This window comes from Centruroides sculpturatus, unplaced genomic scaffold (assembly GCF_000671375.1).
Source record: "Centruroides sculpturatus isolate CEXI.00-Female unplaced genomic scaffold, Cexi_2.0 scaffold289, whole genome shotgun sequence".
NCBI lineage: Eukaryota > Metazoa > Arthropoda > Arachnida > Scorpiones > Buthidae > Centruroides > Centruroides sculpturatus.
In genome coordinates this window covers 481,800-498,193 of record NW_019384529.1, presented here as the reverse complement: position 1 = coordinate 498,193, position 16,394 = coordinate 481,800, and the positions used below count along the sequence as shown (strand labels likewise).

At 30.7% G+C, this 16,394-nt stretch overlaps 1 protein-coding gene across 1 annotated transcript in view; it reads right to left on the bottom strand.

Annotated features, from left to right (window-relative positions):
- Positions 1–16,394, bottom strand: part of LOC111622991 (nucleoporin NUP188 homolog) — a 139,325-nt gene that overhangs the window by 112,100 nt on the left and 10,831 nt on the right. The window contains exons 4-9 of the mRNA XM_023365470.1: positions 14,185–14,258; positions 11,803–11,884; positions 8,565–8,645; positions 4,246–4,290; positions 4,066–4,158; positions 788–844 (exon numbers count right to left, since the gene is read on the bottom strand). Coding sequence (XP_023221238.1) covers positions 788–844; positions 4,066–4,158; positions 4,246–4,290; positions 8,565–8,645; positions 11,803–11,884; positions 14,185–14,258 — 432 coding nt within the window. The remainder of the gene's footprint in view (positions 1–787; positions 845–4,065; positions 4,159–4,245; positions 4,291–8,564; positions 8,646–11,802; positions 11,885–14,184; positions 14,259–16,394) is intronic.

The following is a 16,394-nucleotide window of genomic DNA, read 5'->3' as shown; positions in this document are numbered from 1 at the left end:
ATTCAGTACACTATACTGACAAGGAGTGGGAAATGATGAATACTGAATATTTGTCAAACAAAATCACAAGTAAATTGTTTACAAAACTTGGTATAGGCAAAATGTTTGCTCAGCATTTGGAAAATACCAAATGTATAGAACTGTCTTTAAAGTGTACTTAGACAAATTTATATGGTAAGGTTATTTATATAGGTTACATGTAACATAACAGTAAGTATTTATGTATCTAAGCATAGCCAAGTAGAAAATGTACAAATTTTTCAGCTCCATTATAATCTTATAGAATCTCTGTCATATATGCATTCTGCCAATGATATAAGCCAAATATCATTCAGCAGTACATACCTGTATCAATAAATTCAATTATAATCAACATCAACTATATAAAATTTTAAATTAATATTTTCTTTGATCAACATTTAATAGTTCTAAATAATTTAAATGTATTAAAATAATATAGAATATTCCTGAAGAAACTTTGTTATTACTTATGTAGCTTATCTGATTAAATTTTTATCAATTCTTATATTAACATGAGTCATTTTTGTAATATATCAGACTATACAGAATGAAATAATTTTTTCATATTTTTATTGTTTTTTTTTCATTTATAAATTGGTTTATTTTTTAAATATATATATAGAACCTCTATATATATATATATTTACCTAAAAACTAATATAAAAAAATTTTTGTTTCTTGGGACCAATCATCTCTAGCCTTAAAAAACTAAGGCTTGACTGTAAAATTAATTTTTTTTAAATATAAAAGAATAAATAATATTTACCTTTGCACCAAGACTATTGTCGCTGTTAATTGTTTCTAAAAATCCACTATATAACTCCTAAATGAAAAATAATTTAGTACAGTTAGGCAAATTACATTCAGAAGTTTATGTTATGAAATATCTTAATTATATTTGTTATAAGTATAATTATTGTTAATTAGAAATTATTAAATATACTAAATTATCAAAAACATATCTCAACTTTTTATTTGAATCTGTTCTATATGATTTTTATTATGCACTATTTACAACATGATAAACATTTTATTCAATTAAAGACTTTAGTAAATGATTTTACATGAACTTAAATAATTTGAAAAACTTCATCTGTAGAGGTATATTGAGATATAAGTAAAGAATAATTCTATCTGTAAAGATGATTAATTTAAAAACAATTCTTGTTTTTAAATAAGTGGAATTTACTTTTGAATAAAATAAAGACAAAGATCATCAAAGTGCTTACTTATATATATATATAATCAAATTTAATGAATAAATCAAATAAGATACATCAGGCATGACCAATGAATCAATCAGCATCATATCTGGTCAATCATGAATATGGCCTTTGAAAACATGAAAAATGTTTTAATTTTTATGAGAATGTAAATTCCAAATTTTCCACCATGAAATCTTTTGACTATTGCTATGACTTGTGAATATATTGTGCAATCATCTTTGTTTCTGATTACAAAACAGTAAAAAAAAAAACAGATACTAAATGAAAAATACGAGGAAACAGAAGTTTTCAAAATTGCTTTGTTGTGTCCTAAATAATTTCAGTTATATGCAGAACAAGTGTCAAAAGAAAGTGAAACTTATGCATTATAGAATAAATGGAAATAAAATTTGTTCTGTTTTGGTGCTGATAAATGCTGCTGTTACCATGACACTAATAAGCAAACTAAAGAGGTAACATGGAATATCAATTGCCTTGCAATAAATGAATATAATTATGTTTTGTATTATAATTTTACTAAATCAGATTAATCAACTTTTTATAAAAGAATAAAAATATGATAGTACTGGTAACCCCGTATAATACAGATTCACTCTAACATGGTTAGAGAATTGAGTAAAGCCTTTGTACAACATGAAATGTAATAAATTTTCACATACTTAAGTACTAATAGTTCACGAAAATTATTATTTTCATGAACTATTAGTACTTAAGTACGTGAATTTTCTTTTCCTGCCTTCTGTCGATACATGTGGTCCTCCTTGAAACTTGTTTCAGTGTTGCCAGATCGCAACATTTCTGATTTTGGTGTTGCCAGATGTTTTTCCCTTATTCTCTACTTGCTTTATTCTTCATAAGTACTTAGCACCATATAAGGAAATTTATAAAGATCTTTTAACTAAAAGCAAGCAATCTAAAATAGCACATTTTTTGCAAAAGGTAGAGCATGGATCTGAAGATAATACAGAAAAATGCTCAGAGGATAATAATATCTTGCCAAAAAGAAAATGTCCTCAATTAATAGTGCTTAGTGATGAAGAAGAAAGCATTGTTTAATTTATATTAATATGAATCATTTAAGAAAATTTTAATAAAGATATTTATCTGTGATCAATAGGATGACTATCACGCCAAAATACTGTATAATAAAATAAAATGGAGAAGACACTGAGGTTGGCGTTACATGTATGTTTTTTATCGCAAACACTTTCGACAAACTTATAGTCGTCGTCATCAGGCGAATACAGAGATTTACCGAAAAATAAAACGGAAAGAATCTGATATAGAATAGAATGCATAAAATTTTAGGTTGAAACTTTTATCAAAGCCATTAAGAACACAAAACAAATATTCAAATATAATTTTAAAACCGAAAGAGCAGTAAGCTCCGTGATGTGCCAGTTGGCACATGTGCAGAACCAGGCTCATGCTATACATATACTGGAGAATGCTAATATTTGCTTAAACGCTTGTATAGCGTAACCCATACACTGGGCAGATCGAGCGTTGGGGTGTTGCACATGTCCAAGGTGGTAATAAGGAGAGATTCCCATATGAAAACGATTTTTCGATCCTTACAGCTCTTGAGCATAACTGCTTGGGACCATAGCTGGTTGTAACCATGCTCAAGTACCTTTCTTGCGAGCTCGGTGGTGTGCCTACCCCTCACAACACCATCTTGGTGATCTTCAAGGCAGCTGGCAAGCATTCTAGTAGTGGCCCTGATATATCTTATGTTTACTCCTGTTGCAAGATTTTCCAAAGGTACAACATAGACCCCCCAACTTCTCAAGAGTGGAAAATTTGTCTCTATCGTTACAAATAAGTTTGTGTAGGTTTGGAAGTAGGGTTAGTGGTAGTACAAGATTGCGCTGCTTGAAGATTCTGCAGGTGCGTATAGAGAGGGGTCCAAGGTATGGCAATGATGTTTGTACCATCAAAAACTCCCTCTTACAGCATAATGTAGTGCTTTCTTTACCCTATTGAGCACATGCATAAATTTTGCATGTGAAAAGCCAGCAGTGCATACTGCCAAACTGATGTTGTCTAACTTGATGTTTACCAGCTCTTGCGTAGTGGATAGTAAGTAAGCCCTTCTGACAAGGGAGGCAATGGCAGCATTAACATATCAAGAAGGCTGAAAGGCCTCTGCTGGTATAATGTGCAGAGCTATGCTAGATTTGTGAAGAACAGAGAATTGTGGTCCTTCCGAAGATTTACGTATACACAGATCTAAGAACGTTATTGCCGCATCGCTTTCTTTCTCTCAAGTGAAACTGATGGAAGGATATATGCTTGAGAGTTGTTGCATAAAGATGAGGAACATCTCATCTGTGTTTCCCACACTATGAGGATGTCGTCAACATAATGCAAATACAACCTCAGGTAGTGGATGGCAAGCAGGGAATTGAATGTTCTGTGCTCAATCTCTCTCATAATCTTAAAATAATTAAGATAAATATCTTAATTATGAAAATATAATAGCATGCTTTTTAATTTTTGGAACCTAACCCCCTTTTCGTACTAGTGCTTTGTTTCATATAACACGGATTCGCATAACACAGCAATTTTTGAAACATAACTCCCATGTTATATGGGGGTTACCTGTAGTTCATTGGTACTTTTAACTCCTGAAAGTTAAAAGTACCAATGAACTGAGGTATATCTTCAATAGTTCAAATGCTTTTACATGAAAATATAATATTCAAACTAAAATTAAATTATCTTTATTCAAATAATTAAATTTCTTATTTTAAATAAAGATAACTTTTTAAAATTATAATTTAAAATCAGAAACTAAAAAACATTTTTTTCTTACCTTATAAATATGAGAGCTATCTTGGCAGTAGCATAAAATGTGTTTTAAACATAAAAGAATGTACAATCTTTCGTTGTAATAAAAATTCCATATCTGTTTAAAATACAATAAATAATTGCCATTTATAAAATAAACATATGCATAATTCAAGCAAATGGCTTTAATTTATAAATATTTCACCTCTAAAAGCAACGATTGTAAATGTCGTTCACTGCTAAAAATCACCTAAAAATAAAAACATTAAGTTATTCTGTTTTCTTCTGTGTTAAAATTATTTGATACTGTACTTTGAATTGTTGACACTACAATGCTAACACTAACAAAGTCAATTAGGCTTTATGCCGTTCAAATTATTATTATTAAGTACTGCACAATTAGCACCATTTGTCAGTAGTAAGATTTTTTAGAGTGTAGCCTGACATCTGAATATGCTTATTACACTCAGCACCTAGCAATCACTTAAAATTAGAAGTTAGAATGTTTTTTTCAGGCATTACAACAAGAACAGAAGTGTCAACAATTAAAGTAAAATTTATTCCATATTGGTGAATTAAAAAAAAACTGGAATCAAATGTCAATTAAAGATTCTAACTGTTTATTTTATTCAAGTAATGTTTATTTGAATGCAAGTCTAATTTCATGTAAATATGGAACAAAGAAAGAAAAATGTTCAAAAGAATATATTTTATTAATAACATTTCATTTTAGAAGCCGATTTATAATAGAAAGCAAAGAAATGAGATAAAAATACAGTCAAACCTCAATTTACAAACTTAATTCGTCCGTAGAAGTTATTAAACCGATTTGTTCTTAAACTAAAACAAATTTTCCCATAAGGAACAATATGAAATAGATTAATCCATTCCCATCCCCAAAACCTTACTTTTTTATCTTTTTAGCTGTATTTCATCCATAAAAATGCCTACAAATGCAATATAATATTATCTATATCTATTCTATATGTATATTAAAAGCAATATGTTCCATCACCACCAACCAAACCAATACTTTACAAAGAAGTGCTATAAATAAAGATTCAAATATGACTGTCTGCATGAAATATAACTAAATCTAGCCAAATTCTTAAATGCCATTTATATTACGTGATTGTCAATTAACAGGGTTTTTAATAAATAGATTTAAATTCAACTATGGCAGGTACCAAACGTCAGAAATATTATCTTTCCTGCATGCTTATTGAAATGTAATTTAAATAGCAACATCATCAATGATTCATATCATAATGCAAAAATGATCTTGGCACAACTAACTTCTGAATCAGAAGTCCTGTCACTGATTGGTCGGGCTGTCAACTTTCTTTCACAAAGGAAGTATAAAAAGTTGCCTATCGGTGAATGCTCTACCAAGCTTGTTCAGAAACCAAGTTATCGTGTGCCAACTGGAGCAAATATAGCATTCAAAATTTTGTTTGTAAACTGGACTGTTCGTAAATGGGTGTTCATAACCAGAGGTTTGACTGTAATTCAAACATTTTCAAAAATTAAGAGAGAAAACAGATCTTTATCGTAGAAACATATATTAAAAACAGTTGTTAACTGAGTAGTTTATATATGCTAAAGATGGTCAAATGTTCAGATAAAATGTGTCTCGATGAAAATATTGTCATCTGAATTAAGCCATTATTTGATTTACTTATTTATTATTAAGATGTCAACTTCTGTGAACATTTGTATAAAATGACCATAATATATAAAGCAGTGGGTTCTCAACTTCTGAGGCCATGGAACACCATTTACATACTTTTTATTATATGGAACATTAGCATCAACATATTCAAAAATTGAAAAGCAATCACATATTCTCACAAAACAATAAAGTTATTGAATAAAATAGTAAACACAAAATTATCTATGTATGTGTTACCGCTAAAGCTCGAAATCCGTTAATGTGTACATTACCTAGCTAATCTGCAGATTAACTAGGGTGATCCGTTAAAGCTGCGAAAATTGTTCAATTTCTCAAATTACCTAGGTAATTTGCAGAGTATCTAGGTAATCTGCACATTAACGGCTTCCGTATCGTTAAAGTTCAAAAGTTTGTTTCTTTCACTTCCTTTCCCCACTCCTTCTTTTTACGTAGATAAATTTAAATCCTAGAATGCAAGCAAGCACCGAATTGGTGAGTAAAATCAAGAAAAGATTCTTCGCAAACCTCTTTAGCGAAGATTTAAAATATAATACGTAGTGTTTTAATAACAAACCAAAGTATGATTCCATAATTGAAGATGTAAAGCAAATAAAAGTTTCCAAGAAGAAAGAATCATCTCGAGATTATCAAATAATTCAAAGGTGTGATGTGTTGACTGTACGAGGCTGTGAAAAACTCATTGAGCCGTTGTCAGATGCGCGAGAAAGGTTTGAAAAAGTTTGTCCATGCCGGAGAATTGTTTGACATTCGATAAAAACTGAAGAAGACCTTGAAAAATTAGAAGATTCACAAGAGACTGTGATTATGAGATCACAGTCAAATCTTACTCAAGAGGACATTCCGTTATCCCCCGCTTCTACAGAATCACCTATAGAAATACAAGAATTTACCGATAGTAATCTTAAACTGCCTTCTATACCGTTGATTGATGATGCAGTCACGAAGAATATTCAGTTACCCTGCACCTCCAAGGAATCGCCTCTGCAAGTTGAAGAAGTCATCACTGAGTTACTCTCAACTTCAGCAGAATCGCCATCACAGTTTCGTACGGAGCCTGTAAAGAGCACTATACAAGACATAGTCTGTATTGTTTGCTCAAAAGCAGCATCAAGTGCTCACAAGTGTAAATCGTGTAATATGTTTGTTCACGCAGTTTGTGGTGAAGTAGATCCTAAAGAGGAAGGGTATGGTAAGAATGTATTGTGCATCATCTGTAAAAAGAATATGGATCAGAAAATACAGCGTGATGAAGCCAAGAAATGTTTAGAAAAGCAAGCAAAGAAAATGTTAGCAGTTTCTAATGCAAAGCACCCAAACGTCGATGAAGGTTTCGCTGTGAGAATTAAAGTACCCGAAGAAGACAGAGCAAAAACTGATGCACGTTCAATTTTAGCTGTGGTTCTTAGTAAAACAGAGGATGGCTTTTATAAACTTGATACTAAAACAGGTATTTTAAAACAATTGTATGCAAAATCTGAATTCAGTGTTTGCAAAGAGAGATTTTTAACGAAAGAAGATGGATGTCCCTGCTGTAGAAATATCTTTACGTCAAACAGCAATAAAACAATCCCTTGGTACTGGGCAGGGTTTCAGAAAATGTGACTGCAAATCTAAATGTACCACAAATAGGCGTGCTTGTCGCAAAAACCAATTGCTACGTAATTCAAAGTGTCACCAATCTTTAGATTGCACTAATAAGTAAGTACAATTTTATCATATGTTTTGCAAATTCATTTCCCTAATTGTAGTAATATTTTAAACCGTTTGATTTTTGTATTAAAGTTTTTTTAATTGATTGATGATTGATTCAATCAACTAATTTGTTGATTGTATTAACTTGATTCTTTAGATATTGAAAATTAAATAAATAACATTATGTTAATTTAAGCGTACAGAAATGTTGCTGTTGTTCCAGCAAAAATCTTATTTTCACTTTACCGAGTGCCTAGTAGGTAATTTGCAGATTACCTAGATAATCTGAACATTACCTAGGTAATTTGAAAAATGGAATAATTTTCGCAGCTTTAACGGATCACCCTAGTTAATCTGCAGATTAGCTAGGTATTGCACACATTAACGGATTTCGAGCTTTAGCGGTAACATATAAAGTAATATGTTGCAATGTACTGAAATAAATTTTTTATAAAAATTTTAAATTTTTTTTTTTTTTTTTTGCAGAACACTTAGAGCAAGTTTGCTGAACACATGCTGAGAATTACTGAGAAGATATAAAAATTAATAATAACCAAAAATCCATCTAAATATTCCTTAACTCTTTAATGGAGTGAGTTTAGAGTTCTCCCCAAGAATGAGTGAGGTTTTGAAAAAAGTTATCTCATTTTCCAATTCATATTTTTTAATAAAGTAGGCAACATTTTCTTCTGATTTGATTGTGTTGAATAACTCCAACAATTCAAAATGAAACAGCAAGTGGGAATGACTACTAGATGCCATGTTGTCTTCATGCTAAAAAATCCATTGAAAAAATCTCACAAAACTTACAAAAACACCATGTAAAAAATAATTTTCTCAACCTGTCAATAGATTTCACTAACTGTCTGTAAAGTTTTGTGTTTGCTCATAAACTTACACCAACTTGAAGGTGTACAAGCAGCCTGCAAAACAAACTTGAAAAATATATACTGTACATGCTTACTCTGTAGAATTCACTATATATATCATGTATATTTACAGAAGTACTCATCAAAGACTTAATTTACTTTATAATCAATTTTCTTCCTATTCTATATTAAACAAATCAAAATTCATTTATATGTTTATAGTATAAACAAATTCCTAATATTCATACAATTAATTAAAATTTGATTTACCTTGATATTATTTTGGGTGCCTTTGTACTCATACAGTAAATAAGAACAAAACAATTCATAGCATTGAAGTTCATCAATTTGCTGAAAAATAAAAGAACTTTTAATATTTGTAATGTTGTTATCACAGTAAAAAGAACAGTATTTGACACAAAGCAATCCAGAAAGAACTTACAAACTATAAATGCAATTTTCTTAATAAAATGAGTATAATTTTGAAATAACCAAGCTACAATGACTTCAATGTATCAGAAAAGATTTAAGAATTTAAAATTTAAATACTCACTTGTTCTAGAGAAAACTTTATTTAATAAAGTTATATATTTATGTGAAATGCGACCAAACAGATATCTGCCAACTTTAAATGCAATTTTATATATACATACACATAGATACCGTGTTTCCCCGAAAATAAGACATCCGCAGAAAGTAAGACCTAGCACCTGTTTTGCTGAATTGCGAAATATAAGACCTCCCCCTGAAAGTAAGACCTAGCGAAGTTTTTTTTAGTCGTAACGGTCATCGAGAGATGCTTGAAAGTGGCCGTTGGCTTTTTGAAAGTACAGCCACTGATTGGTCAGCAGACAATTACGCCACACGGCATGATTTGCATAAGACTATGGCTTGGGAATCACAGATTTGCATAACGTTACAGCTAGTGATGGCTAATTGGTCGGCCAGGAATCACGCCACATGACATTTGCATAGTGCTATTGTTCAGTAAGCACTAATTGGTCATCGAGTCTGATGTTGACGCTATAAGAAGGCGACAGTTCGACACACCGGATATATGTCACTCTCGTCTAAGTTCGACTTGGGAATTTTTTTGTTCAATAATAAATGTGAATTCTTCTTCCTGGAAAAAATAAGACATTCCCTGAAAATAAGACCTAGCGCATTTTTCAGAGCAAAAATTAATATAAGACACTGTCTTATTTTCGGGGAAACACGGTATATAGATGGCCAAGGTAGTTAAGGTCTACTACTCTGGCCCAGAATCAAATCCAGACAAGCAATTCCAGGAATAGTTAAAGAGTAAACTGCCCCATGTCCTTTCATGGGTGTTTTCAGCTATGTCAGATCTGTTTTTACTAGTCATTCTCATTCTATGCCTGCCCAAACCCAAGATGATCACAGAAGAAGGCCCTTTCTGTGCCCACAGAGAGAAAACAACAAAAAAAGAAACTTTATATATACAAGAAATAAAAAAAAGAAAAGCACTTTTTTGGATAAATTTGGATAGAAGAAACACTCCAGAAGAAAAAATAAATAAGTATAAAAGTGTGTCTCCAGAATTTGTCTTTTTACACAAATCCCAAGAACATAAAGTCATACAGTAGAGTTTACTTTTATTTTGAAGTTCTTCTCAGCCTCATTATGCAAAATCCATTAAAATAATCTCTCTGGCAATGATGCAATATAAAAATATATGATTAATAAATTATCTATGATAAATATAAATTGTACAACCTCTGTTATGTTTCTGAGGTGTGAAAAGAACACATTATAAAGACAGACTATATTCTTGAGGATTTCTTCTATCCTAGTGAATTTTTAATTATATATCCATCCCACATATTTTATTAATAGAACATAAAATTTTAACATTTCTTTTATTGTTTTACAGAGAGAAATTTGTAATGACATTGACACATTATTAAAATTATAATTATTAATTTAATTAAGAGATGGGTGCCTAATGTCTACCTCTAGTAGCAAATTACTTAGTATTAATTATTTAAATTAGCAGAATTATAGCCTGATTATTTAGGCTATCTTTTGATGATGTTTCTATATACATATAGGTTTTGAAATGTTTGTTATACAATACCATACATTGTATATAACTAATGTCATTACAAATTTTTCACTGCACAGTAATTTTTCAGACACTGTGTATATTATTAATACACTACAATGCCAGTGTAATATGTTACAGTCAGCTTATCATTATTGAGAATTTTCAGATTTTTGTTGTCCCCATGATAAAATTAGTATACTTATAATGTTAGTTTTAATAATGTAATTAGTATGCTTATAAGTTAGTTCTAAATTGTTTATCTCTCTAGAACAGTCAAGGTAGAATAGCTTAATGTAATTAGTAATGTGTTTACTGTGTAGTAATGTGTGTACTGTGTATGTATGTTGTTAATTGCAGATTTGAGTCTATTCTGAATCAACAATTTGATTTTTTGAGATTTTAAAATGATTAATTAAATTAAAATCATAATTTAATTATTTTAATTAGCATAAAATGAATAGCTTAGTAAAACAAATTTAGTTATCCTTTAATTTCCATTTAGATATTTAAATAAGAGAAATATAAAAAATTCCTCATCAATTTCAATAATTAAACTGATTATTAATCAATTAATTTACAGTAGAGCATCGATTATCCGAATCAATTGGGGACTGGGGTTGTTCAGAAGATCGATGTTTCGGATAACTGATTATGTACGAAAAAATCTATTAATTTATCCCATCTTGACATTTTTCTCCGTTGCGTGTCGCTTTGCGTTGAATTTTCGTCGATGTTAAGCCTAACAAAAACTATTGTATCGTTAAAAATTATTTTTTTATTTTGTACGAACAAAATAAAGATATTGAAAAATATAAAAACAATAAAAAATTATACTTCAGAAGTTAATTTAGTATCAAAAACGTAAAATATTTGAGTAGCCCAAGACATAGCCAAAGATTGCAGTGCCACAGCACTGGCGAAAATTTAAATTTGCCGACTGGAATTCTTTCGGATGATTGACTTTCGGAAAATCGACGCTCTACTGTATTAACATATTAGAAGGAATTTATAGTTTGAAATTTAAGGAATTTGTAGAAACTTTATCAGTTATCTCAAAGATTACTGATAAAGTTTCTACAAATACATATGAAAATAATTATTATTTCAGAATCACTGTAGCATTAAAACCATGTTCCACACATTTGGTATTTGCCAGTTGCTGAATAATTCCCTATTTGTCCCCTTTGATTCAACACAATATACCGACAAGAAGTTGGAAATGCAAAATACTGAATATTAGTCATGAGTAAATCATCCACACTACTCAGCACTGCCAAATGTTTGCTCAGCATTCAGTAAATACCAAGTGTGGAGTCATCTTAATGCTTCCAAAATATTCTTATAACATTTGTCTATACAGATAATTAAAAAAAAGGACCATACCAAAAAAATATCAAATTATTTTGTTGTTAATATACAGACATTATTAAATCAACTTACCAAAACTTTACTTAATTTCTGGATAAATTCTAACTGAGTTCCTTGAATATTCTGACTTTTTAATTTTTCTAAAGAAGCTGAACTGTAAAAAAAATTATTAAATATATATCAACAAAATATTTATCTTTTTTTGAATGTCTCATAACTAAAAATATATAAATTCAAGTTTGCCATTGAAATTAATTATGTAAAATTTATTAAAAACATTAACATATTAAATAAATATCTGAAGACAAAGTCCTCCCAAAAATGGAACCACCATTGTAGGCTACTGGCTTTTTGGGGGCCAGTAGCCTACAATGAAAGGTCAGTTGCCAAGAATGTATAGTTTAGAATACAAAGATAATAAATGGTGGTTCCGTTTTTCGGAGGACTTTGTCTTCAGATATTTATTTATAATTATTGCCATCGGATGAAAATTTATAATTAACATATTATTTAAACTGTCTAATAAAGTATTTTGATGTATAGTTTATTTCACTATAACTTTAGACTACTGCCAAAGATAAGCAGCCTTTTAACACACATCACAATAGACCAAAGTTAATGTGAACTTTATTATAGTTACATATCATTAAGCAACCTCAAAAATCTCATTAAATATAACAATTCATTCACTTTTAAATAATTTTTATAAGTAAAAATGAGTTCCATGTTTTCTCAATTCTAAAGTGCACCTGTTTTTTATGTAACTGCAACATATGGTATATGTTGCAGTTACATAATATGAATTACTTTTGAATTACAGCAAGCCAAGTAAACAATATCTAGCAGACAGATCATCCGTGAACCAAAGTTTAAGTGGAGAGTTATCCACTATGCTGAAGAACATTTATACAGGTATATATATATGTTTATTACTGAATACATTACCTTTCTGTGGCTGCATGTTTGGGTGACAGATTGCAAACTACATTCATAAATAACTTTTTTAGGTTTTGATGTGTCGAAAATGAGACGTACATTGGAATTCAGAAAACATGATAATGTTAATTACAATGTCATAATATGCATCATAAATTTTAAAAAATAATTAATTTTAAACAAATTAAAATTTAATTCAAATTTCATAAAAATATTGGCTTTCTATTTATGTCAATTAATGTTAGTCCCACCATAAATTGACTTCCTCTTGTTAAATAAAATGAGCATTTTTAAAATCTGTTAATCACTTATTCTAAAAATTTTTAATTTAATTAAATTCTAATCTCATGAATACAATAAAATATAAGTAAAGAATTTCTCAGATTCTTGTTTTCAACATTAAACAATAATCTCATCAACTTCAGTTGAAAATATTAATTTTTGGAAACTCAAATTTTTTCTGCTTGTATACATCTAAAGAGGGCCAATAAAGAAACCAAAAACATTTTTTTTTTTTGGAAATAAGTGCTAGAAGAAGTATTAAAGTGATAAGTAAATATTCACTACAGTCAGCAAAGCAAAATGAATATTTCAAAGCATGAAACTTTATATTTCTCTAATGTACTGCAATGCAATTTTCTGTATGCATTCTGACCTGCTATTCATTCATATATCAATAAGATCATCTTAAATAATGTTTTCCATTAGCACTATTCTTGTTAATAGAAAGTATTAAAATTTTCCAATTTATCATATCCCAATCTGGAATAATATGTTCTTAAATAAATGTATAATAAAAAAGAAATATCATTTACTAGATTTATATATATAAATTTTCTTCTACATCATAGAACTTTCCAAAATTGTTTTTATATATGCAAAACTTTGTAATTGAAGTTTTGCTACATGAAAGTAAATTCTTAATGAGAAATAAGAAATAAAAATATATCCTTTTAAATGAACTATTATATAATGATTAATAAGCTTAATTCAATAGAAACTTGCTAATCTGAATTAATTGAAACCTGAACCTGTAGCCAAAATTCTTTTCTCCAATGCATTTTTTATGTTAACGTGGGTTTCTCAATATACTATAGCTATATGAGCCTACTGTATTACAGCCCACTAGTGGTCAAGAGGTTTTGTTCCCTAAACGTTGGGAGTTCGGTCATGGATTCGCAACTCACCAGGATGGGCTGGCCACATGGAATTTTCCAGGTTTTCTCCACATCTGTAACACCTGAATAAAGGCCAGTTACCCTTAAAAAGACCTCCTGGAAGGCATTTTTTCCCTAGGCAGATCACCAAGTGTTGAATTGCTGTAACTTAACTAAACAAACAAACAAACAAACCCACTGTATTACAAGATAACTGAAACCATTTAGTTTTTTTGACAACTGACAAACTTGGTTCACATATTTGGGGTTTTCAACCTCTTTCCATAAGTGTATCAACTAAAATAATAAATTTTTTATTTATATTGTTAAAATATCACTTTGTGGCAATAATATTACTTACTTTGGCTTTTTATAAAATAAACCACCATACTTGATTCTTTCAATGTTATCCTCAAGTTCAGTTCCAACATATTCCTGAATTACAAAAATATGAAAATTTATCCTACTCATATAGATTCATCAAACATTAAAATATATTACTAAGTTACACTCAAAATGAATTATTAATTGACTTACAAACCATCTTGAACACTTTCCCAAATGTTTCTTGCACTTAAAAATTGACAACACTGGCCAAATTATACATACTAGACATACTAGCTTAAAGGGGATGAAGACCAGGGCCATTCGTAGGTATTGCCTGGTTTGAAATGGATTGAGAGGGAAAGGATTAAGGGAAGAAACGAAGGGGAAAAGTAAAGTGAGATAGGAAAGGGGATGAAAGTGGGAGTTACATGGGTGTCAGTATCGGTACTTTATTTAACAAAATATAAATTGTTACATAAGTAAAAGGCATATTAACAATATGACAAAATGCCCGTACTGAGGGTGTTTCATAAGGAAACTGCGAATGGTGCAACAGGAGGATATGACTTGGAATTACAGTACGAAAATGACGTGAAACTAGTCCCAACAATCAGATGTTACATTCAGTTGCGAATAAAGGGGATGTAGGATTTAAGATCACAGCAGCACGTTCTTTGCTGTTACAAAGTATTAAAATAGAACAATCTATATACATTATTTACAAAAAGACAAAGGCACCAGTCTTAGGTATAACCCCTTGACAAACAATTTCCCAAAGGAGGCGCGTACAAAATTTCAATTAATATTATTAAGCACGTCTAGAGCACCAGTTTCTTTTATAAATGAATACAGTTCTTTGAAGATGTTTTTGTTGTATACAAGAGCACTAGAAATACATGGCCAATTATAGCCTTCTAGGAGAACAGTTTGGTATAACTTGGCTCGTTGCTGGTGGTAGAGACGACAGTCAAAAATTAGGTGGAAGGTGTCCTGTTGTGAGGAACCATCACAGTTGCAAGTGGAGGTGTTACTATGGTGAAACCGTTGTAGATAAGAGAGAAAGTTCCCGTGACCGGTGAATAACTGACTTACAATAAAGTCCACTTTAAAATGTTCACTCTTAAGCCTAGGTGGGATGTTAGGAATCAGCTTGTTGGTGATTAGTCCTGTTGTCTCTTCCTCCCAAAGTCTCTGCCACATATTAATAGTTGTTTGTTGGATAAGTGTTTTTATCGAAATGATTGGAATGTCACGAAAACATGGTTATGAAGATCTGTTAGCTGCTTCTTTTGCCCCTTTATCCGCTTCTTCATTACCCTGTATTCCAGTATGGGCACGTAGCCGTTGAAAAGCAACAGTATTTTTATTATTTGATAGTTCTTCTGAGATTTGGCGAAGTAAGCTGTTTTTATTTTTATTGTTTGAAATACTAAGAAGAGCAGCTCTACTATCTGAGCAGATGTTTACATGAGTATTGTTGATTTTGACATTGCTATTAACATATTGTAAGGCCTTAAGGATTGCTAAAAGTTCAGCTTGCATAATTGAGCAATGGGTTGCCAGCCAGTAAGTTTCCTTACGAATTTGTCCGTTCCTGTTCTTTTTATAGTGAACGAAAGCTGCACCTACACCTTTGTTAGATTTTGAACCATCTGTAAATATTGTATGACGGAATTCAGTATCTTCGTTATTCGAGTAAACATTAATTTTTATTTCTTTCGCTGGATGAAGACGAGGTGGGGGCAGTATTCCAAATGTCTGTATTCTGGTTCAGCTGGAAAAGATCGTCGATGTTCAAGTTAGGAAGGCTACCAATATCTAAATAAGTGTACAGATCTTTTTTCTTTTGATCCGGGATGTCGAGGTTTGTCAGCCTCCAGAGTAGCTTTAGCTTTAGCTTTTAAATATAGTGGTGGGAGACCCGCCAGAACCTGGAGAGCAGCTGTAGATGTTGTCTTGTACGCTCCTGTTATATGTAAAAGACTAATCCTTTGTATTTTTTGTAGTGTTCTTTTTATATGAGCCTTTGTAGAGACATTTCCCCATATGGGGGAATCCATATAGTATTGTCGGTTCTATGGCTTGATTGTAAATGTTGATCAAGGTAGTGCTATTCAAGCCCCACTTTTTTCCACCTACGTAACAAAGGAGGTGAGATAATTTTGTTGCTTTCATACAAATGTAGTCAATGTGGGAATTCCACTTCATGCCCTGGTCCAGGATAAGTCCAAGATATTTCATTTC